The sequence below is a fragment of the Ovis canadensis genome, chromosome 10 (assembly GCF_042477335.2).
Source record: "Ovis canadensis isolate MfBH-ARS-UI-01 breed Bighorn chromosome 10, ARS-UI_OviCan_v2, whole genome shotgun sequence".
NCBI classification, from domain to species: Eukaryota; Metazoa; Chordata; class Mammalia; order Artiodactyla; family Bovidae; genus Ovis; species Ovis canadensis.
In genome coordinates, this window is record NC_091254.1 from 33,477,600 (window position 1) to 33,502,194 (window position 24,595).

At 45.1% G+C, this 24,595-nt stretch overlaps 1 protein-coding gene and 1 pseudogene across 24 annotated transcripts in view; both read right to left on the reverse strand.

Annotated features, from left to right (window-relative positions):
• RCBTB1 (RCC1 and BTB domain containing protein 1) overlaps positions 1–24,595 on the reverse strand; it is a 53,116-nt gene that overhangs the window by 20,150 nt on the left and 8,371 nt on the right. For 6 of the 24 annotated variants that reach the window (XR_011259362.1, XM_069601382.1, XM_069601383.1 and 3 more), the window contains exons 2-7: positions 16,143–16,218; positions 15,861–16,030; positions 15,191–15,341; positions 7,173–7,339; positions 3,067–3,225; positions 260–367 (exon numbers count right to left, since the gene is read on the reverse strand). Coding sequence is in view for 22 of the 24 variants with exons in the window: in XM_069601382.1 (XP_069457483.1) it covers positions 260–367; positions 3,067–3,225; positions 7,173–7,339; positions 15,191–15,341; positions 15,861–15,986 (711 nt within the window). In the remaining 2 variants the exon portion in view is untranslated. The remainder of the gene's footprint in view (positions 1–259; positions 368–3,066; positions 3,226–7,172; positions 7,340–15,190; positions 15,342–15,860; positions 16,031–16,142; positions 16,219–24,595) is intronic. The other 18 variants (XR_011259363.1, XM_069601384.1, XM_069601373.1 and 15 more) reach the window with 7 other exon arrangements.
• On the reverse strand, positions 4,685–5,369 carry LOC138446511 (acyl carrier protein, mitochondrial pseudogene; annotated as a pseudogene).

A 24,595-nucleotide genomic window follows, 5' to 3' on the forward strand; every position in this document is an offset into this window, starting at 1 on the left:
CCTTGCTTCTCATCATGGGAATTTAGGGAGGACAGAATATTAAATGTGGCAGATGAAGCCACAGGGCACTGTTCAAAAAGTCTGATTAAAAGAGTGAATTTCTGGGACCTCCCTATCGGTCCAATGATTAGGACTCCGTGCTTCTACTGCAGGAGGAACAAGGTCAATCCCTGGTCCAGGATCTAAATTCTCACAGATAGTCCAAGTCGGAGCAGGGAAGACAGACAGGGAGCAGCAGCTGGGAGCCCACCACACGTACCTGGTTGACACACACACTGTGCAAAGCTGCCACTCTCACGGGGGTCAGCTGATTGCCATTGTTTCCCAAGCCGAGCTGACCATTGCCATTGTAGCCCCAGCCATACACCTTAGAGGAAGGGGGAGAAGAGGGTTTTAAAACTGCTGGTGCGAGGAAAGAGATAAAAATGAAACCCATCTAAACAAATGAGAGATTTCTTTCACTTCCAACACTCATATTCTACTGAATGAGGTCCTACAACTGATCTCCAAACAGAAGATGTTTCAGGTGTGGGGATGACAGCTCCAGATCTTACTAGCTGGATAGGCTTGGGCGAGTCAGTAATTCTTGCTTGCTACAAGAGGAACCTGAGGCTCACTAACAACTACTAATCACCTACTGTATTTCAGGATTTTTTGAAAAGTAGTAGGAATTAAATCTTTGGACACAGTTGAACAGGGGGATGGACATACGCAATTTTTCTGCAGCCAGACAGCAAGTGCTGGGGTACAGATATAGTCAAGGCATTGCAGACAGAGAGGAGAAAGGACTTAGCCATAGGAAGAAAGTTAAGATTTTTTTCAGATAGCAGAAATCTGAGCAAGGTAGATGCTCAGATCTGGCTGAAGGGTAGATGGGGATGAAGGTATCCCAGGGAGAGGCAGGTTCAGGAGACAAGCAGGTGGGCTGGCTGGACCCACCTTGGGTGGCGGTAGGGAAAAGACCAGAAGGAAAAGTATGGGCCAAGGGATGAAGTGCCCAAACATAGATCAAGGAACGTGAAATGCATCCATGGATCTGCCACTGAAATACTCCAAAGCAGAGTTTAACATAATTAAAGTTGTATTCTGGAGCAATCTTGCAGGCAGCAACATGAAGGGTTGACTGCGGTGAGCAAGACCAGAGGCAGGAAGACCTCAAATACATAAACTCATCTCCCATTGGCAGATAGGTGAGCTCTGATGGGGGTCCAGCGAAGGCAGTGACGGCAGGACCACGGGAGAGGGGACAGAGGAAAGAGGTGTAAGGAGGAGACACAGGAGAATGTGGGGACCCCTCAGACACCTGCAGCAAGAGGGGTCACCACTCAAAGCAGCAGAGCTGGGCACAGGTCTGACAGCGAGTGTTGAAGGCTGAGAACAGCCAGCGTGGGACAGGGTGAAGTCCTGGCCAGGAACAGACTGAAGGCCTGGCTCAGATCAGAAACACGCGGTGTGGTGGCAACACACCCCAGGGCAAAGCAGGGCAAGCGGGCGCGGGTGAGGGCCTTCCACGTCCGGGTGAAAGGGGGAAAGGGGACAAGGCCTCAGGGTGCTAGCAAGGGATGGCCAGAAGCACACATTCAGTGTCGGAAGTCTAACAGGTTTGAACCTTCTGGGGAGAAATTTGGCAAGAGCTATCCAAAAATGTAACGGTATATTCCCTGACCCAGAAACCCTATTTCTGGAAAATTATTCTATAGAAATACTTGTATGTGTGTACAAAGATATATACACAAACTAACAGAAAATCAGCACAACAGTGTTTTTAATAACCAAATATGGAAAAAAAAAAAAGCTGAAATGCCCATCAGAAGAGTTCTGGATATGGGTCATGGAAAACGAACATCCATACCAAGAAAATTAAGCAACTGTTATAATGGGAGCAACTAGAAATGGTCTGCCAATGGATTCTGGTAAATATCTATGCTGTTAAGCAAAAAAAGGTGCAAACTGGCAGAGAAAAGCGGTAGGTAATTATACTCACCTGTATGTAACTATTTATAGAGAAAGGTCCAAAAGGACATAAATCAAACCATTAAAAAACTGAGGGAAAGGTATTCACTTTTTATTTCACGTGTCTTATTTGTTTTCCTTTGTTGAAGTAATCACATAATAATTTTTAAATTAAATTTACTTTTAAAAATAAAAAGCGTTTAAAAAGAGAAATAAATAAAGAAGTGGAAAATACTGGGATGGAGGATGTTGGATGACTATCCCAAGGAATTCAGAAGTCATCCAGCATAGTATCAGGCTTGATTCAGAGAGTCAGCTAACAGAGCTGAGTACTCAGTAAACTCTACAGCACCCTCACATCCCGATGCAGGATGCTGTACATTCGTGTTCAGAGAAGTGTCCTGGAGTAAAGTTTGTGCACTGGGGCACATACTAGTGGTAACAGGTCCATTTAAGCAGAAGCTGCAACCAGAACAATTTTATAGAAACCACCATCAGCTCAAAGGTGACCGTGGTCGAGGAAAGGTGGGTTTTTTAAGAGTAGCTAATAACCATCAGGATGAAAAATTCTCCATTTGCAAGTTGCTTCTTCCTGGGGGCAAGCATTGCAGACAAAGGCAGGCACAGAACCTTCATGCCCATTAGCATCAGTGCTTATAAACACCGTCAGCTAACTTTAAAGAGCACACAGCGCCTCTCACCTTCTGAGGTGGCCGCACTCTTGGTCTCATCTTCTGAGACAAGCTGTATTCTGTCTACGGAATGTGTATCTCTCTAAATAAACCAGCTTTCACTTAAAAAAAAAAAAAAAAAGAGTCCTCTTTCATTAGAAGAAAGAGGCAACATCAAATTCTTTCACCTACTACATTAAATCACAAACAAATGCCTGAAAGCATCAGGCTATGTGAATCTGGCAAAAACACATTCAAACTTCAACTTGCAGATAACCTTGGAACTTAAAAATTCATAATGAGGAGCGAACAGCCTGTGGTTACACCTCTATCAGCTAACTATCTATGGAGCTATCAAATCAGAGCACTCTTCCTTCCATGATTTAAGCCCGTACCTCACAGAGAAACGGACAGGAGAAAGGGGGCTGTGAAGACCGCTCACCTCACCATTGTCCAGAACAGCCATGGACGAGGTCTGACCACAGGCGATGCCGACCACCCTCTTAATATGTAAACAGTTTGTCACTTTCCGAGGAGTTGGTTGATTTGCGGTGGACCCTGACCCCACCTGGCCACAGTTGTTATAGCCCCAAGCAAATACCTACGCAACAGAAGGAGAAAAGAGAAAGAAAGAAGAGTAAGGGTGAAAATTCTAACACACAATAATCATATTACATAATAATCATCATAAAACAAAAATAAACGCACTGAATGAGTCCTTACAGTGTGCTAATGGTCCTAAGTGCTTCACACACAGGAACCCATCTAACCCTCACAGTAAAAGATGAAAGATGACCCTGGGGTCGGTATTAATACTAGTATCATCCCCACTGGATACGTGTAGATGGGAACACAGAGAGGCTAAGTGACTTGCGTGAGATGCCACAGCTAGTAAATACGATTTATTACTAATACGAACCCAAGCAGTCTAGCAGTGCTCTCCACACTGTTACACCGCCACTGTGATTTCAGTAGCTCTTTATGGTTTTTAAATCTGGCATCTAAAGGAAACGAGGTTATGTGCCACGTAAGTATCAGTGATGTGAAAAAAAATCAGCCTAACTCTTTGGGTGTAGTCTTTTTTTTTCCCCCATGGAAATCCTTCAAAACAATACTTACTTTCCTCTATCTCATTAATCATCAGTGCGCGATACTATATACCCTCCCTGATGACACAAGCCCACCATCACTAAAATTATTAATCACAGTTCCACTTCCTAACACAGTCACACTCACAAGTATTAAGGAGATGTCTGTCCCTACAGGAATGACATGGGGTTGCTAAGAAGCTCTTTTTCTTAATTATTTCTAACTGTAGCACTGCTGCTTTAGAAGGTTGAGTTGCTCTGGATAATGTTTTCTGAGTCCTCATGGCTGTCATCTCCAAGCAGCTCCCCTCAAATGCATCCTGTTTACTTTTGGCCTGTGATCAGCCACAGTCTGAAAACCATATTCCTAATGGAGAGAGACACAGATGGATCTCTAAGCTAAAGATGAAAAACAAAATGAAAAATCCCTTCAAGTGAATTATTAACTGAGCCTGTCAAACAGAGTGTGGCCAGAGAAAAGAATCAGCCAAGGGCAGACGCTGGCTGCAGAGGAGATAACTTCCTCCATCACTAGGAAGATCTGTGAGGACCCCTCTCAGCCCCCTCACTTGCCTGTGGCAAGCGGTCCTCACACAGCCTTAGTTCTGGCTTCCATGAGTCTCTATTCTCTCTCCTCTGTCAGCATTCTCTACCTAAGATCACATGTCTGAGGCTGCCCACGGACCGTCTTGAAACTCACACTGATGTCTTAAAAAGTACGTGTGGCACAGGTTCATTTCACAGGCAAAGAAAGAAAGAACCCTGAAAGTGATTACTTCCTGTTAAGTGGATTCACAGGACCAGCTAGTGTAAATATTTATCTTTACCAGTTTCCCAGAGTAGCATATGCTTAAGGTTGCAATAAACCAGGAATGGAGGCTGCGCAATTAGCAAGTTCTAACTTCAACCGTCGTTCTTTTGCACTTCTTTTCAAATAGCCCAAGTTCTCTTCCAATGCAGCTGCCTTTTGGGTTTTTTTTTTTTTTGGTTTTACAGATTTATTTTCAAAGGGCAAAAACACTTAAGACAATTTAAATACAAGTCTAGACAGAATTACTCTCCAAGTCAGCAGTGATGCAGAAATATGTTCTCACTCCCAGACACTCGCCAGCATCTTCTGAGCCTTCTCTCAGTGAGGAAAAAGGGTCTGATATCTTATTCATATACATCCTTCTTATCTGCAATGTAATCTACAATTTCTTGTGGGCACATTAACTTCTCCGCATCTATATCAGGAATCTCAAACCCAAATTCGTCCTCCATGGCCATGATAATCTCCACTTGGTCCAATCTGTCTAAGCCCAGGTCTTTCATAAAATGGGAATTTACTGAAAGCTTTTCTGGGTCAATCTTGTCATAGAGTTTCAAGACGTAAAGAACACGGTCCTTGATTCCCTCCAATGTCAAAGGCGGTGCGTCGCTATACTGGCGGCACAGCGGTGTAACTCTGCCTGGAACCTGCGCGAGCACCAAGGCCGGCAGCGGAGCCCCAGGCCTCGTCCGGGTCTCCGCGGCGAAAAGGGTAGTGCTGAGCGGCCGGGCCGCAGCTAGCGTGGGGAGCCTGGGCAGCGGCGCGAAGGCCGTGGGAAGTCGGCGGACACAGGCGCAAAGGACACGAGCTGCCATGGCTACGCCGACCCAGCTGCCTTTTGTTTTTTTTTTAAAAAAATGGGGACTGGGGTTCCACTGACCAAGAAACAGATTGGGAACGGTAGATTCCATGCACCAGGGCTGTGCGCAAGGCCCGGCTCCAGCACATTCCAGCCACGAAACCTTTATCTCACCGAGCTGCTCTGGTTTCCTCAGCTGTAACCTGCCCCACTTAGTGGAATCACTCTAACATCTCTGAAGGTCTAAACAGGGAACAACATAATCTGAATTTTATTTCAGAAGACACAGTGGACAGAGAAGTTATACTGCACAATTTAGACCAACATAAAAGCTATGGGATGAGGACTGCGCTGGTGGGCCAGTGGCTAAGACTCTGTACTCCCAGTGCAGGGGGCCTGACTTTGACCCCTGGTCAGGGAACTAGATCCCACATCCCACAGCTAAAGTTCTTGCACGCTGCAACTAAGATCCGGCACAGCCAAATAAATAAATAAATATTTAAAAAAAGAAAAAAAAGCTATGAAACAGAAGAGACCATGGCAACAGTCCAGGAGATGGCAAAGCCCGACCTAAGGTGATAGAGATGGAGACGGATGAAATGACACAAAGCACCAGGCGACAGAACCCTCGGGATGAGTAACAGTTAAGATATGCATGGAACTTGGTTGGGGGTGGGGTGGGGCAGGAAATCTAGCTGTACAGAACCTACTGGAATGCTGGTAGTGATGCTATAACATCACTACATTTACTGAAAAACAAAATAGACCTGGGGAGGGCGGGGGGCGGGTAGAGGTCATTAAAAAAACAACAGTACAGGACACTGTCATACACATCTGATTTGTAATCTGAGCAAAAACCGAGACTCAACTGCCTTGAGTTCAGTCTACTGTCTTCAAAACAGTGCTCCAGATTACACACTGTAGGCTGTGTTAGAGAAGGAGCTTGTTCTCACGGTGGTTTTAGCTATGTACCCAGGGCAGCTACGTTCACATGCTATTCAGTTCAAGTACAAATATGGTCTTAAAGAAAAAAAAAAAAAAAAGGCAAGGCACTTTCACATGGCCAAAGGTAGAAATGATCCAAATGTTCATCAACAGACAAATGGATAAACAAAACAGATAAACAATGAAACACTGTCAGCCTGAAAAAAGGATGAAAATCCACCACACGCTGCCACGTGGATGAACCTTGAGGACATTAAGTGAAATAAGGTGGTCACAGTGGACAAGTACTGTGTGATTCCACTCATATGAGGTACCTAGAGGGGTCAAATTCTTAGAAAACAGAATGGGGGTTGCCAGGGGTGGAACTGAAAGAAAGGAGAGGGTTCGTGTTTAATGGGCACAGAGGTCAGTTCTGCAAGATGAAAAGAGTGCTGTGGATGGATGGTGGTGATGGTTGCAAAACGTGAATGTACTTAATGTCACTGAACCAAACACTTAAAAATGGTTAAGATGGTAACTTTTATATGTCTTTTGTGTGTGTTAGTTGCTCAGTCATGTCCAACTTTCTGCAACCCCGTGGACTGTAGCTCACCAAGCTCCTCTGTCTATGGATTCTCCAGGCAAGGATACTAGAACGGGTTGCCATTTCCTTCTCCAGAGAATCTTCCCAATCCAGGAATCAAACCCAGGTCTCCTGCATTGCAGGCAGATTCTTTACTGTTCGAGCTACAGGGAAGTAAATGAGAGGCTTCCCTGGCAGTCCAGTGGTTGAGACTTCGCACCTCCATTACAGGGAGCATAATCCCTAGTCAGGGAACTAAGATCTCCCATACCTTGATGAATGGGCCCCCCAAAAATTAAAAATAAGAAAAAGTAAAAACAAAGCATAAGAGCAGGGCACGTACCTCTCCATCAGCTGCCAGGGCCATGGAATGATGCGAGCCACACGCTACTTCAACCACTTGCTTGATCAAGAGGTTGGTGCAGACCTGGATGGGTGCCAGGCCCTGGTTGGCTGTCCCGTTCCCAAGCTGGCTGTAGCCATTGTGGCCCCAGGCATACACGACTCCATCTACACAAGGGGGGCCACACACACACAATCAGCTCAGAGAAGAGGCCGCCGACCCGCAACTTTCCTCCCAGACTCTGTACAACTCGTGTTCCAACCTTTACTTCTTTTAGTGACACTGTGATTTGTAAGAAGTGTGTATTTGGGCATCCATATTACAAAAATACATTGCTCTTGTATATTTGGTCATCATCCAGAGTCCCTGGCTCACAGCTCCCAAAACCGGAGGAATCTCCTTAGAGTTGACAATGATGAGGGCGTCTTTTGATAATGAGAACATCATCTCCTGGCATCTCTGCTGCCAGGAGAACCAACCATAAGGTAAGTGGGTTGGAGGGGAGAGGGCTGGAGGCTGAACCAACTGCCAATGCCGATGGCTTAGCCGTCATGACTATGTAAGGAAGCCTCCGTAAGAACCTCAGGGGACAGTTTTCTGGCCCCGTTTCCGTGTTGGAGAACCAGAACACTTAGACATGCCACTGTGTTAGGCACCAAGCCTTACAAGGACGGAGGCTCCTTTATTCAGGCTGTTGATTCATATCCTTTTATAATAATCCGTCATCTAGTGAGTAAATCGATTTTCTGGAGTTCCTTGAGTCACTCCAGCAAATTAATCCAATCCAAAGCACGAATTCCCTGGTGGTCCAGTGGTTAGGAATCTGTGATTCCACTGCAGGGGGCCTGAGTTTGATCCCTGGGTCAGGGACTAAGATCCCACATGCCACATGGCATGGTGGAAAACAAACAAAAAAACCCACAAAGCCCAAGGAGAGATAGAGGGAACCTGGGATTTGCAGCAGGTTAATCAGAAGCACAGGGAACAACCTGGGCTCGAGACCAGCCTCTCAAGTGGAGGGCGGTGTCGTAGGACTGAGCCTCTCGCCTGTGCAATCTGATTCTATCTCTGAGTAGACAGCATCAGAACTGTGTGCAATTCCTGGACACCCTGATAATATCTAAGCACTACTTCTTGGTGTGGGAATGCCTATATACACACACGCACACAGAGATTGGGTCTAGGAATTAACTAACACTTTCTCCCTGTCTTTCTCTCTCTCTGTCTCTCACTCACAAACACACTGCAACCAAGAACTCTCTATTTAGCTGATGTCACGAATGGCTCACAGACATTTGCTTTTTGAAGACAAAGAGATTAAAGAGCAAAGAATGAGGAAACTTTGACTCCCGGATGGCTACCTAGTCACCGTGGTATGAAACTGCAGCCGTGCTGTGATCAGTTCAGTTCAGTCGCTCAGTTGTGTCCGACTCTTTGCGACCCCATGAACTGCAGCACGCCAGGCCTCCCTGTCCATCACCAACTCCCAGAGTTCACTCAGACTCAAGTCCATGAAGTCGGTGATGCCATCCAGCCATCTCATCCTCTGTCATCCCCTTCTCCTCCTGCCCCCAATCCCTCCCAGCATCAGAGTCTTTTCCAATGAGTCAAGTCAACTCTTCGCAGGAGGTGGCCAAAGTACTGGAGTTTCAGCTTTAGCATCATTCCTTCCAAAGAACACCCAGGGCTGATCTCCTTGCAGTCCAAGGGACTCTCAAGAGTCTTCCCCAACACCACAGTTCAAAAGCATCAACTCTTCGGTGCTCAGCTTTCTTCACAGTCCAACTCTCGCATCCATACATGACCGCTGGAAAAACCATAGCCTTGACTAGATGGACCTTTGTTGGCAAAGTAATGTCTCTGCTTTTCAATATGCTGTCTAGGTTGGTCATAACATTTCTTCCAGGAAGTAAGCGTCTTTTAATTTCATGGCTGCAATCACCATCTGCAGTGATTTTAGAACCCCCCAAAACAAAGTCTGACACTGTTTCCACTGTTTCCCCATCTATTTCCCATGAAGTGACGGGACCAGATGCCACGATCTTCGTTTTCTGAATGCTGAGCTTTAAGCCAACTTTTTCACTCTCCACTTTCACCAAGAGGCTTTTTAGTTTCTCTTCACTTTCTGCCATAAGGGTGGTGTCATCTGCCTATCTGAGGTTATTGATATTTCTCCTGGCAATCTTGATTCCAGCTTGTGCATCGTCCAGCCGTGTTTCTCATGATGTACTCTGCATAGAAGTTAAATAAGCAGGGTGACAACATACAGCCTTGTCGTACTCCTTTTTCCTATTTAGAACCAGTCTGTTGTTCCATGTCCAGTTCTAACTGTTGCTTCCTGACCTGCATATAAGTTTCTCAAGAGGCAAGTCAGGTGGCCTGGTATTCCCAACTCTTTCAGAATTTTCCACAGTTTATTATGATCCACACAGTCAAAAATCTTTAGTGATCAGTTACTAAAGGTCAAAGTTATCAATGCAATTTAGAAATGGGAGTAGAGCCAACTCCTAAGGAACTGGCTCAACAGATACATAAGGAAATGCAAAGTAAGAAGCATACTAAATGAACAATTTCCTGCTTATTTCATATATAACAGCCAAAATGAAAATTAAGTGCTGGGTGGAGCCCTTGACGTTGATTCAAGCTCAGATTTGGGTCAATCTGAGCTTCAGCCATTTTCCTCAAAGCTGCCAAGAAAATTATGCAGGAGCAAAGGAAAGTACCTCTAATACCTCTGGGTCAACTGAGAAAACAGTTAACGTAGGGGAAGGGGAAACCAAGAAACAACAGGAGGCAGGGGGTACAGTGAGCAGGAACTGGCTCATTCTGAGGGCTGATGTCACCGGCTTCCTGAGGAGCCTTTACTGACACAGGCTGTGCGTGCAGCTGATGTAAGGGCTGTGTGTGTGGTTTTCAAGGCTGCAGGCTAGAAGAGCATGTGTGGGTTGAGGCAGGACCCGCTGCTCTCTACTGAACCATCACACAAGGCTGTGCGTGACCCAGGAGGTTATTCCCAAGGAAACTGCCAGGGTGGTGAACTGGATAAAAGCCACGGTAGTGTGTTTATCCTGAGAAGACGGATTTCCCAGCTCCCCCTATTAATGGCAAATGGAACATCCCAGATGAAGCAGCTGAGATGCAAGCCGTGTGGGACTGTGGCTTGAGGATACCTGGGGTATTCACCTGAATACAAAATCAAATAGCTTGAGATGCCTTATCCAATATGCTATCTCAACTTCCTCATATGGATCTTACAGAAAACATGAAAGGAATTATGAAAATGGAGAAAGACAAAAGCGAGAGCATCAAGGGACCCAACCCGGCAGAATAAGTCTTCAAGTACCGAGCGGGGTCAATAAGAGGGATGCTGATGGAACTGCAGCCGAGGGATGCCCATGGCACTGTCCCAGTCTGGTGGACCGAAGGGACCCCATGTTGGTCTCCAACACCGAAGGGCCCCAAACAAGTCGACTCTACTTATCCCAGTTTTACAGGCATTTAAAAAGCTAGAAGGGCGTCCCTGGTGGCTCAGATGGTAAAGAATGTCTATGATACAGGAGACACCTGTATTCAATCCCAATGGGTTCAACGCCTGGGTCGGAAAGATCCCCTGGAGAAGGAAATGGCAACCCACTCCAGTATTCTTGACTGGAGAATCCCATGGACAAAGGAGCCTGGTGGGCTACAGTCCAAGGAGTCGCAAAGAGTCAGACACGACTGAGCAACCTTTCACTTTTCAAAAAGCTAGAAGGTAATGATTAAGATAAGAAAATTGATCCAGAATGCCCTGGGGCGAGGATAAGGAAGACGATCAAGATGAACACTGACCTAAAGGCCAGGATCTTCTGGCCCCACCGCTGGCCAGGCACCCAAAGGCACAAGCACCTGTGTGGGTGAAACAGCCAGGGGGAGAGGACCAGCGCACCGTGCTTCCACAGCCTGCGGGTAAAGTCTTAACAGCCAAGCTTAGAACGGGAGGATGCGGACAGGCCACAGTGGACAGGAGTCAAGTGACAGTCTGGATGGAAACTGGGGTTTTGGAACAGACTCTGTGTGAGGTGGTCCCGTCTCTCTTACCTGAAGGTATTATTGGGTAGATATTAGTTCTGACTGGGGACTGCTTCCCCTACCTAAAACATGAGGCATGGAAATCTACCCTCAGGCCAGTTTTAACTGGGCGCTGGCTGGGAACCCATAAAACTGCCCGAGCCCAAACAGGTGTTTAAAGAGAGAACACCCTGTGGACAAGAAGAGCTCACCACTGTAATTCAAGCTGGGGCGCTGGGACCAATATACTCGCTGAACGATTGAAGCTTGCCACTGGGGGAAAGGCAGATGGTTTCTGGGGACTAACAGCAGGCTTTTTTAAATCACTTTGGTTGTGTATGACGCTTTGCAACACCATGGACTGTAGACCACCAGGCTCCTCTGTCCATGGGATCTCCAAGGCAAGAATATTGGAGTGGGTTGCCGTTCCCTTCTCCACGGGATCTTCCCAATCCAGGGACTGAACCTGCATCTCCTGCCTGGCAGGCGGATTCTTCACCACTAAACCACCAGGGAAGCCCCATCTGCAAGATTACAAAAGACAGCTGGATCTGAGTGGGGTCCTGCATGAGAGCAGGTATATCTGAGTTAGCAGAGGGCGGCAGCTCTCCCACTGCTGAAAGGTGGGAAGGCACTGACTCAGACATGACCTTGAGAGTATCCGCCACCCGCACTCTGCACCAGGAGCTTACAGCCAACCTGGAGCACCTCCCAGCAGTGACCACTGGGATTTCAAACCAGAAATTTCCCAGATGCTGCTCACCGTTTGAGAGGAAATCAGTAGCCTGAGTGGTAACTGAGATTCCCTCAGTGACTGAAGGACATAAAATAATCATGAAACTTGAGATATCCACAACTTCTTGGGTGGTGTTGGAGAAGCACTCTAATAAGGAAGGCAGTACCCAGAGGGTTTCATAATAAAACAGAAATGTTTTACCCAGGGGGCGTGCTGCTGGGGAGGTGCCTGCCATATCATGAACCAGGCAGCCTCTGTTCATTGAGGACCAACTCTGGAGCCAGCTGAGAAGCTGCTAGAACCCTCTGCCTTACAGATGTGCCCTATGAAGCTCTAACCAAGCGACCAAGAGCTGCTGGCCTTACAGACGCAGTTCCAAGGCAAATGGACACTCTCCCATTTGGAAAGTGGCCACATTAAAACCAGTGGATGGCAAGACTGACTGAAGGAGGCAAGAACAATCAGCTCAGTGGCTGAACTGCAGGCTGTTTTCCGAGCAGTGATGCAAGAACTGAGCAATCGGAAAAGCCCCCCATGTTTGGGTCTTTACCAACTCACCGGCTACAGCCAATGGCCTGGCTGTGTGGTCAGGTGGATGGGCAATGGAAACTGGACTGGAAAAGGGATGCCCACATGGGGCATGGCCCTATGCGATCACTCTGGGAATTAAAGAGGCTCATTAAAGTAGGACGTGTCAACGCCCATCACAAGAGGGTGACGGGAACCACCAAGTGACCGTCTGGTGCACTCTCTTGGGGTGGCCTCCTGGGGCCATGCAATGAGTGGGTGTCAGGGGCTGCAGAGATGCAGAGACAGGTTGCATCTAGACATCTTCCTCTTGCACCTGAGAGGCACAAAATGCAGGCACAAGAACCATTCTGTCAACAAGAGAGACTACAGGGCTATGGGGAAAATGCCCCCGAACAGAGCTGGCAAGGGGATTACACTGGAACAATGCCAGCAGCCCCAGTGGCTATAAATGGGTCCTACCAGGAAGAGACCCTTTATTCTGGACTGAGCTCTGCCTACCAGGCAGTAGAGGCAAATGCTCAAAACACGATTAAAGGACTGGAATGGAAAAGGCTGTTTTGTTGTTGTTTTGTCTTTTTTGTGCAGACAAGTCACGGACCAATTGCCTGGGGAAGATAAAAGGCGTTTTAAGACGGTGTCTCAAAGACTTCTCTCATATCCCTTTCTTGGGAAGCTGCTAGAAAATGTGTCTCACCCACATGAGGGTATAATCCAAGGAGGAAGACATGGGACACAAAATGTAGGTGACTCAGAAGGACAAAGGTGAAGGGACTTCCGAGGATGATGGTGACATGAGGATCTAGGACGACAGGTGTGCGGCAGCCTGGCGTGACCAGTCCCAGCTGGAGCCGGGGCACAGGATGACCTGGAGCGGCCCGACGGGCTCAGAGGTGCCCAGAAGCAACGCTGCGATACAGCGGAGTTCCAGCTCGTGCTAATGACAGATGGAGAGAAAAGCAAGCCCAGGAAAGCAGGTAGCCGTGGAAGAAAGGAGAATGGCTCAGCTGAGAATAACACTTTTCGAGCCCTGGGAATGTGGAAACTGAACATGGAGACGTGGTGACATCACTATACTGACAGGATAAGCAGAGGGAAGGCTAATCAGGCTAATCAGAGAGAGCGCTAATCCTATCTGCTGATACAGAAAGTCCAAGGAGAAGGTCTAAAATGAAAATTCAAAACCAACAGCATAAGCATATTAATTTAAAAACACGAGATTAAGTCAGAAAAACACACCTGAAGGAGTTAAAAAGGAGTGGTTTTTAAGAGTAAGGATGGATGAAACTGCGTGCTGGTTTTTACTAAAAGTCATACAACATTTGATGGTTTAAAGTGTTAAATTGTGTTTGAACTATATGACTACTTGAAACAGATACAAAATACACACAAATGTATATATTATACATACATTAAACATGCTATATATCACATATCTCATATATGTTATGTACAATGTATTACAACAATCAAAAATGAATTAAAAACAAAAAGACTATTCCCACAAGAAAATCAGTTACTTATATTTGTGCTTTCTGCTTATTTATATCTTAATTATAACATTCAAGATATTTAAAACTGCAGGATCTGAACTCCAAAAATAATTCCAAAAGTTAACCCCCCCAAGGTCATGCATATGGTTTAATAGTTTGCTCTTGGGGGAAAAAAAAAAAAAACAAAACCGCTTCAGTACTTTATGGTAGGAAGTCAACTGCCGCATTAAAAAATTAATGCGTTAGGAAAACATTAAACCATTAGGTCACAATGGATGACAAGCTGAGCCAGCCAGCAAAGAAGCAGCTGCTTGAAAGGGCCCATGTGATGCCAGAAGGCCGGATCACACAACTCAGAGACGGAATAATCACCTCATTATGCTCCACGCCAGTTACACTCTTACTAGATACTCACGCTCACATCTGGACCTCACAGCCTGAGGAAGATGCCGAGAACCCAACTGGATTCCAATGGGAGTCAAAGGCAACTAAAAACCTCAACACTAAGACTGGTGGTTACACCCAAGGAAGCCGTGATTCCCCAGGCTAGAGACAGAAAGGCAGAGACGCAAACACTCCCGTGCACCCTACAGTTTACCCAACAAAAGCAAGAGAGCAGGAACTCATGTGCCCAAACGTGAAGGGAAGAAGCCGGGTTATGCATGGCTGACTCAGGGCGTTCCGGGCGCCCACGGTACAGATCAACAGCCTGGGAAGAACACGGAGGCCTCTCTGCTGATCTCAGAGAGGCAGGAAGAAGGTACCCCAGTTTTTTTCTATATGGCGGCCACGTGAATGCCAGGAAATGAACTGAGACTTGAATTCAAGATACAGAAATGACACCAGTAAAGCAAAAGCAGTATCACCTGTGTTTTTAAAAACGTACCAAGTAAAACCTGGACGTTGCCACGCTACAACAAAACTCACTGAAAAACTGGGCTGAAGGACCACTTCGTCTGCTGCGGTTCATCTTCCACAACTTTACAGAAGTCGCCTAAAACCTCACAAGTTTGCTTAAAATGAAAGTCGTCCGACGGCTATTCCAAGGGGAGCCTGAAGTGTTTAATAACTTTCACCTGCTTTATGTACTTCCGCTCAGAAATTAAACAAATCATTCGAAACTCAGTATGTGGCACAGCCCTACCTCCTCTTAGATTAGAATTAACCGCTCGATTTCCCACAAACAGAAGACGCTGAACTTGTTGCCACTTTACCTTCCGTGCTGAGAAGAACGTGGGGTCCACTCCCGTAACTAAGACTCTTAATCTTCTTTCCACATAAGGCGTCCAGCTTTTTGGGTACCAGTGTACTCTGGTTATCTCCAGTTCCTAAACAGTTACTGTAGTTCAGTCCAAATACAAAGACCTGGGAGACAAACAGTTCTGTCTGAGTCACTTGGCCTGCAGCTACACAAAGGGTCCCTTCTCCACCCTGAACATAGACGCGCTTCAGCTCAGCTTGACCGCTCAGCAGATAGGTAGAGACTGACACGGCTGTTAAAATCCAACCTCTGCTGCCTACTTAAGTTTTATAGTATTTGGCTGTACCATGAAACTCAATGGTTGGTTGGCATCACTGACTCAATAGAGACGGATGTCAGCAAACTCCGGGAGATGGTGAAGGACAGGGAAGCCTGGCATGCGGCAGTCCAGGGGGTCGGACATGACTAAGCTACTGAGCAACAAGCAATGAAACTCGAAGGGCAGCAGGGGTGACGGGTATTAAATCAAGAAACTGAAGGAAAAGACAAATTACATCAAAGACACACCATCTTTCTGGATTTCAGGTTCTCCTCCTGCCCTCCTTTTTTCTCAGTCTGCACACAGCAGACTCAACCTCCCGGAAAGCTCTAGAAGGAAGCTCTGGGGTTTGGGAGAGGCCCACCTCGTCGCTGTCAGTGACATAGAGCGCTTCGTTGGCTGAGGTGCCGAAGACGCAAGCTTTCCGGATGGACGCGATCTCCTGAGGCGACAGCAGAGTGAAGATGGGCCACTTTCCCACGTCCACCATGACTCTGGCTTCAAGTGATTCCTACAAAGGAGCCGACATCTCTGCTGTAACAAACAGAGAGGGTTCCAGAAGAGATTAAACAGCCACTCGCTGAACCCGAAAAAGACCACGCTGATAAAGAGGAAACGGAAGCTGGTTTCAGATTAAACCACCTACTCTCGGTTAAATGGATGGCTCACGTTCCCCAGCACAGTGTCGAATCCTTCCTCCACCTTCGAAGCTGGGCCTTTTCCTGTAACGAGAAGAACCACTGGCTAGAACCGGCTGTCTGTCGTGCCTGCTTACAAGTCAGGGCTCAAAGGTCACGAACATGTTTTGCGTGCAATCTGACAGTCTCATCAGGTATTTCTGCCTCCAAGGTAATGAGATAAAGTTAAAGGTTACAATATTCATTTGTCTAAGAGAGTTAATTCTCATCTCAACTAGGAGAGTGTGAGTGTGTGTGGGTGTGTGTGTTATAAAAATCAGAATCATTTATCTCTACCTTCCCACTCTCCACTACTGCTCCCAGGATGAGCCACTGTTTACTGATAGAAATGGAACATCCCTCAACAGCCTGGAATGGGAAAAATATTAAGAAGCAGTAGCCTAAGATTTACTGGATGAAACCATAAAAGAAAGTACCATATTCAATGCGTAATTTATATGACTACCTTTTCTACATATATACAGACCACACTGCATTTCACATTGAGAAATGTTAGACGCACAAGGATTAAGCCAATTCACCCTCATCATGATGTCAGAGCTGATAACTACAGCCTTCAGGCAAGTAGCAATCAGCTTAAAGAGCATCCTATACAAGGTAGAGATATGTACCAATCTCCATAAAACTCTACAGTTGATCTGTTCAAGAAGTTTCACACAAAGAATCTTGGTCATAGCTCCAATTCTCTGAGGGTTCAAAAGTATTTCTAGAAATTCCAGGGGGCTGCACGAAGCACAAAAATCTACCAAGCCTCGTGAGTTTCCATTCTGGCGCTCACCTCTGGAAACTGAAAATAGAATCAAAGAGTTGATAGACACATCCAGGGTTTCCTAATGAGGCACAGAACTCTTAACGGTCCTTCCAACTCACTCTCTTCTCAGATGTCTAAAAACAGACACACAAGTCAAGGTCTTTTTTGGCCCCAGCACCTCTGCCAGCAACTACAGGAGAGCCCTGGGTCTTGGGCTTACTTAGCCAGGGCCTCAGTTTCCACCACCCAGGGAGGTTTTGCTCATCAGCACCTGCTTGGATGAGAAGGGTAAGATGCTTGCAATGCCCCAAGGATCACAGCGCATATTCAGTAAGCATTCACCACCACCAGCACAGGCTGGTTCTTATCACTGCACAGTTGGACCCCTGGACTAACATTTGTTCTGAAAAGTGAGCATGAGGGTGTATGTACATGCGCACACACGTGTGTTGGTGGGAGCACACAAAGGACTTCAGGGAGCGGAAAAACTAACACTTACGCATGTTAACATTTTCCTGTTCCAGATGGTACAAAAGGATACAGGAAAGTCAGTCTCCCTACAGCCCCTCCCTGACCCTCTCTTCAAAGGCAACCGCTACCACAGTCGATTCTAATTCCTTCCAGAGACAGTGCAGACTTACATGGCAGGTGTGGGGGTGTGGGGGTGAAAGCTTCCCCCTTCCCCTTAATAGGACATCTTTGGAATCATTAACACATGAACGTCGTCTCTCTTCAGTGCTTCCACAAGCACATTTCATTGTATGAATTTAACAACTCCAACGCCTCCCACCAGAAATAGATGAGTCCCTACCAGTCTGTTGCTAACATGAACAACACTGAAACTACTGCTTGCATACGTACACGTCTTTTTAATGTAAGTTTCTAAGATAAATTCCTAAAAGTGGAACAGCAGGGTCAAAATCTAATAGCTCTTTTACCTTTAACAGCTATTTTTACTTGTCCTCTGCTAAAGCAGTACCTATATATTCATATAAAAGAATCGTCCACGCACGGCACCACCCTTCACCTGCACCCTCGCTCACAGTGTATTTTCACGTGTCTCAGCTTTGCTTAAACTTGAATTTCTCTTAGGATGAGTGAGGTTGGGATAATTTTTTTTTTTTACATAATCACAATCATAGCAACAGCTAACACTTCTTGAGTATTGTGTGCCAAATACTGTCCCAAGTTGTTTTACATTTATTAATTCATTTAATCCTCACTTGACAGACGAGGAAATGGAGACAAAGGGATTTTAAGAGCTTGCTCAAACTAGTAAGTGTGTGCACCCTTCACCTCTCGGTCTCATATGATTAAGAGACCGGTGTCATCCCACTACATAAAGTCAGTATTTTTTCTACTGGACTCTCATTCTTTTCTTAGTTCCTGATTTAGAAGTGTTCTTTGCATGCTAAGAAGACAGTCTTAAAAGCTTTTAGAAGTAACAGAAAAGATGCCCCCCAAATGGTCTGCCTTGTGCCTCTTACAAAACAAGGGGAGAAAAACACAAGAAATGAAACAGTGGGGATATCTACAAGGAGGGACATAAATTCCAAGAAAATCCAGACACCATTCTTCTAGAATATGAACTAAATCAAAACCTGTACCAAACTGTGTCAAAATTTAATACTTAATGGTAATATACAATTACATTTTAAATGAGGGGGGGAATAATTGTATCAGCCAAAAATACAATTCACCACCTTTAAAATTATAACATAAAAGGATATTACCACTCAAAGTCATACAATTTCCTGACAGCAGTGCAATTATTCTGCAGTCATTAATCAGTTTACAGGCAGCTCTGCCCTAAGGGTTTGGTAATCTGCTAAAAAAAGAAAAAAAAATCAAGCTAACGTGTATAATGATAGCTCATCATACGAACTGAGTTTATGCATGCTAAATTATGTGAAGCTTTATGAGATACTGCTCCAAACGCTGGTAACTTGAGAGTCAATAAAAAAGTCGAAGCATGTATCTTCCATGCCCACACTCCTCAGAAAAGCAGAAAGCATTACCAAATAACCCTGGCCTGGTGGAAAGGACTGGCGCCCTGAGGCCTGGGTTTTAGTCCCAGGTTTGCTTTTAATCAATCCATGGGATGTGATAACCGTCCTAAGCCTGGGTTTTCCAAAAAGCTGCTCTGCAAAAATCTACAGTTCAAGATGCAAAGAATAAGCTCCAGGGATTTCTGAACACAAAGGCAGCGACACTAGCCAAGCAAGCGATTTACTCCTGGTAATGAAACCAGCCAGAGCAGGAAGTCAGAAACGAAAAGGATCAAGGACCTGCTCTGTGCTAGGTAGCTTCAGAGCAATTTACTCCAAGCAAGCAATTTACTCCTGGTAATGAAACCAGCCAGAGCAGGAAGTCAGAAACGAAAAGGATCAAGGACCTGCTCTGTGCTAGGTAGCTTCACAGACATTATTTCATTTAATCTCCACAATAGCCTCACAAGGAAGAGACCATAATCCACGCTTACCAGGTAATGAAAGAGGTTCAAAGGTGAAATGACTTCCCCAGGTCACGGGGCAGTCAGGGGCAGTCAGGATTCAACACCCACTCCTGAGACTCTTCTTACAGAGAACATCAGTCCTTGAAGGGCTGAACTGCTCCCAACACGGCTTCCTTCTGTCTTTACCTTGTCTCAGACACGTACACCAGCATCTTTTCAAATGCCTCAAATATAAAAGAAATTTACCTCCAAAAAAAAAAAAAATCCATTCCCTAATTCCCCAAAATGCCTCTGTCTGGATTTACCTGGTTAAACCTTGGGAATGTCATTGGTACCTTCATTCTCCCAAAACCACTGAGAAGGCAGGCCTTGAGGACTACATGTGTCCTTCATCCTCAGAGAGGTCACAAGAGCATGTGGCACAAAGTATACCCTTGGGTTGTGGACTAAGGCACGGAGTGGGTCTTCATCAGACTAGACTCAACCTGGCCAACTGATAACATGAACAGGGGATCTTCAGAACAGAAGCAAGGTTCTCTAAGAGCTCTGTGGAGCCATCAAAACCCAGGACTTGTCCTGTGCTGCCCATGACACGGATCAGTCCTGAGCCTGGGCTTCTGGTGAGCCTTTACTGAGGCAGCGCAATGCACATGGAAATACCACCAGAATGTTCTGATTAGCTCAGAATGACCGCCATCATCATTAGTTACTTTACTGTGGTGAGACATTGAATTACTCTTCTTCCTGGGGGCAGTGGTATCTTTGCTGGTTATTAAGAAAATCATACTAAGAAGCATCATTCTATCAACTTCAAAGACTTAACATTCCACCCTCTATCACAAAATTATAAAAGTGCTAATCCAAAAAGCCAAAGCAGGCAGAATCACTAAAAATTAACCACTTAACCTTTTATGAAACCTGTTATCAGACATACCAGGTGGTGCTAGTGGTGAAGAACCTGCCTGCCAATGCAGGAGACTAAGAGACACGGGTTTGATCCCTGGGTCAGAAGATCCCATGGAGGAGGGCAGGGCAAACCACTCCAATCTTCTTGCCTGGAGAATCCCATGGGCAGAGGAGCCTGATGGGCTACAACCCATAGGGTTGCAAAGAGTCAGACACAACTGAAGCGACTTAGCACCCAGGCACTTATCAGACTGAAGAACCCTGTGACTTTCAATGACTGGGAAATACAAGGATCCATCACAGGAAAAGTGGAATTAGTTAGGACAATGCTGATGTCCTGTGGTATCTACCAACTGTGCCTAAGTGTGAAGCACAGGTGCTAACAGTTTTTATCTAACCGTATGGATTTCACTGTAGAGGAACATAAACATAGTTTAACTACGTTTCCTTTAAATCATCACTCCGGAGTTTTCAAAAACAAATTAAACGCTTCAAATAGCAACTTGTGAAGCTATTCCACCAATGAATGGACTGAAGATGTGTAACTAATAGGGAAGAATCTTCACACCTGTTAGGTTCACTAGGTCCACTCAACCTAAGCCACCCTGGATAGGAATGTACCTTGCTAAGTATTCAGCGGTGATTAGCCAGGGTGTCCTTTTTGCCTTTTTATACTGTCCATGGGATTCTCCAGGCAAGAATATTGGAGTGGGTTGCCATTACCTCCTCCTTGTCTATGACAAACCTAAACAGCATATTAAAAAGCAGAAATATCACTTTGCTGACAAAGGTCCGTCTAGTCAAAGCTATCATTTTTTCCAGCAATCATATACAGATGTGACAGTTGGACCATAAAGAAGGCTGAGCACTGAAGAATTGATGCTTTCGAACTGTGGTGCTGGAGAAGACTCGAGTCCCTTGGACTGCAAGGAGAGCAAACCAGTCAATCCTAAAGGAAATCAACCCTGAATATTCACTGGCAGGACTGATGCTGAAGTGCCAACACTTTGGCCACCTGATGCGCAAAGAACCCACTCACTGGAAAAGACCCTGATGCCGGGAAAGACTGAAGACAAAAGGAGAAGGGGGTGACAGGATGAGATGGTTAGACAGCATCACTGACTCAATGGACATGAATCTGAGCAAACTCTGGGACAGTGGAGGAGCCTGGCGTGCTGCAGTCCGTGAGGTCTCAAAAGAGTCGGACACAACTTAGCGACTGAACAACAACCGTGACAAGCAGGTATCTTAAGGCTGATAGCCCAGTGCTTTTCTGCCCGACATCAGTGTGCACTCGGGGAAGATGCTAACAAAAGCTAAACTATGCGCTCATTTCCAAGAGAAAAACCAAGACAAACCAGGAAACCCACAAAACCCAAAAGCACTCTGCAAGACTTAGGTATATAATAAGACAATATGCACCATGTGAATACAACTTTAAGTATAATGTATACAGAAAAAGAATATAATTTTTTAAGTATCATATGTAATGTACTTCTCTGGAAAGATAGAGGTGATTTTTTTTTTTTGTTTTTTGCTTAATTATATTCCAAATTTCTGTAATACATATTTTGTGATAAAAAATAAACAAGCATTTTAAATGAAAATAATAGTTATCTTAACTATGTTTATCCTCCTAATCTGTTACAAGTTTTAAGAGGTATTTGTACCTTCAATTCACTACCTAGGAGGACAGAACGCTTCTGGCAAATCTGTAAAATGAATTTTTAATATAAACTTAAGTGTAGAAGGTGTGAATGTGAAATGGTACAGCCAACGTGAGTTTGAGTAGGCTCCAGGAGTTGGTGGTGGGCAGGGAGGCCTGGCGTGCTGCAGTCCATGGGGTCGCAGAGTCAGACACAAATGAGCAACTGAACTGAACAGCCAACATGGAAAACATTATGGAAGTTCCTCAAAAAAAATCAAACACAGAACTACCATGTGATTTAGCAGCAACCCCACTGCTAGTGTATACCCCGAAGATTTGAAAGCAGGGTCGCAGGCAGCTGTACACTAATGTTCAAAGCAACATTATTCACAACCACCAAAAGATGGAAAATTCAAATGTCTATCAACAGATGAACGGATAGACAAAATATGTACCCACTGGAATGAATAAACATGGATGCAATGGAATGTTACGCAGCCTTGAAATGAAATACTAACACACGATGAGGATGAACCCTTAAGACATTATGCTAAGTAAGACAGGCTAGACACAAAAGAATAAACACTGTATGTGTCCACGTACATGAGATACCTAGAGTACTCAAATTCACAGAGTCAGAGAGTAGAAAGAGGTTGCCAGGGCCTGGGGGAGGTGGGAATGGGGTGTTAGTAAATAGGGTACAGAATTTCAGTAGAGATGACGAGAACATTCTGGACATTGAAAGTGGGGACACTGGCATGACCATGTGACTGACTTAATGTCATTAAACTGTATACTCAGAAATGGTTTTAAAATGGTAAATTTAACGTTATGCATGTTTTAACCACAATTTTTAAAAATCAAAGAAAGGTCCCACGGGCTTTTATCAAGCCTGTATTAATAACCTCAAGCATGTATTTTTAAAAGTTAAATGTAGAAGAGTTTCAGAACTGAAAAATAGTTTAGGAAAAGGATAGTCATAATTCTGTCTCAGAAAAGCAAACTCAGATTAGGGAAATTCTGAATGGAACATTTCTACTCATAAAAGAAATACAACCTTCTTAGAACTTTCCAGTACATACAGCATTTCAAACCAGACCAAACTAATTGCTATGATGAACAGGTCCTTCCAGGACTTGATTGATAATCATAAAGAATGAGCTGTAATTAGCATGCCCGTTATGCTAAACAGTTACTCATGAAGTTCAACAAGACAGTGATTTTTTTGGCAACATTATTTTTAGCCATTATTTTATTTAGGAAATACGTTCTCATAAATAGCACTGATACGTGCAGAATGAATTATCATTCACTGTACATTAATAGGTGGATCAATGTTTTGTTTTGTTTTCTTGGCTACATGGATATAAAATAAACATGAAAAAACAAAAAAGACAAATGGAAGCAGAGATTAGAAAACAGTTTAACCCTCTCAAGGGCTTCCTCTATGGTTCAGCTGGTAAAGAATCCGCCTTCAATGCGGAAGACCTGGGTTTGATCCAGGTCTTGGACTGGGAAGATCCCCAGGAGAAGGGAAAGGCTGCCCACTCCAGTATTCTGGCCTGGAGAATTTCAAGGACTTTACAGTCCCTGGGGTCACAAAGAATCGAACACGACCAAGCCACTTTCACTTTCACACTCTCAAAGGATAATATGCCAACCCACTCAGATCTCTGTATTCTCTCTGCCACTAGAAAACACATCCTTAAAAAAAAATAACATACATCCCGTGTTGCCAGGGACTGACTCTGTGTGCACTAGCACCACAGACCTGCATCACATTCCCTGGCTGGCTTTTCCTGGCAACTGGCACTGCCCCTCAGAGTTGGTGGCATGGGGAAGAAAAAGTTGTTTCATTGTACTCTCTGAAAGCAAATTCAATCAAGAGGACAGACACAGACCTTCCAATTACAGAAACCTGCATTAGACCTGGAGACAGGGGTGCGCAGCAGCCCATCTGATTCCCCTAAAAGCACGTCTGTTTTCCTTTCCCCTAAGAACCGAGTGTTAAGGGAGGGTGCGGGGAAGGCATTGTTTTACTGATCTAGCAAAAATATATTTGAAAATGTTTAGTATTTTTAAAAAACAGGAAAATAATACAAGAAAACTTTCATCTGATCAAATAATGGTCTCAATACTAAACGATACCAGAAATTTGGGGTTGCCTTGTAAGCCAGCCCTTGGCGTCCACAGAGACCTCAACCCCCGAACTCTACTCAGATGTATTTGGCACAAAAGAGACTGATGTCACCGATGGGACTTCACCCCTGCAACCCGTCTTCTGCTCACCCGAAAGCTTCCTAAGGAAAAGAGATGATAAGAGCGAGACAGCAGCAGAACTGGGCAGCTCCCCGACTCTGACTCCCCTGGCTGGCGTCATCCTCCGGGCATGAAGTGAGATTGCATCACTCTTTATCACGGAAGCTGACATCCTCACAGGAAACAGGAAGGACTCTGAGCATTGGAACAATCCGTCTAAAATGGCCTATGTGTTCCGCACCATACCAGCCATAGCCAGGTTTAGACGACATCCAGAAACAGTCATGGCAAATATGAAAAAATGATTTTTTAATTGAAAAATCTTTAGAGCACTTATATATAAACTGAAGATCCCTAGTAAAGGTTTCTCTCTTTTCATAAA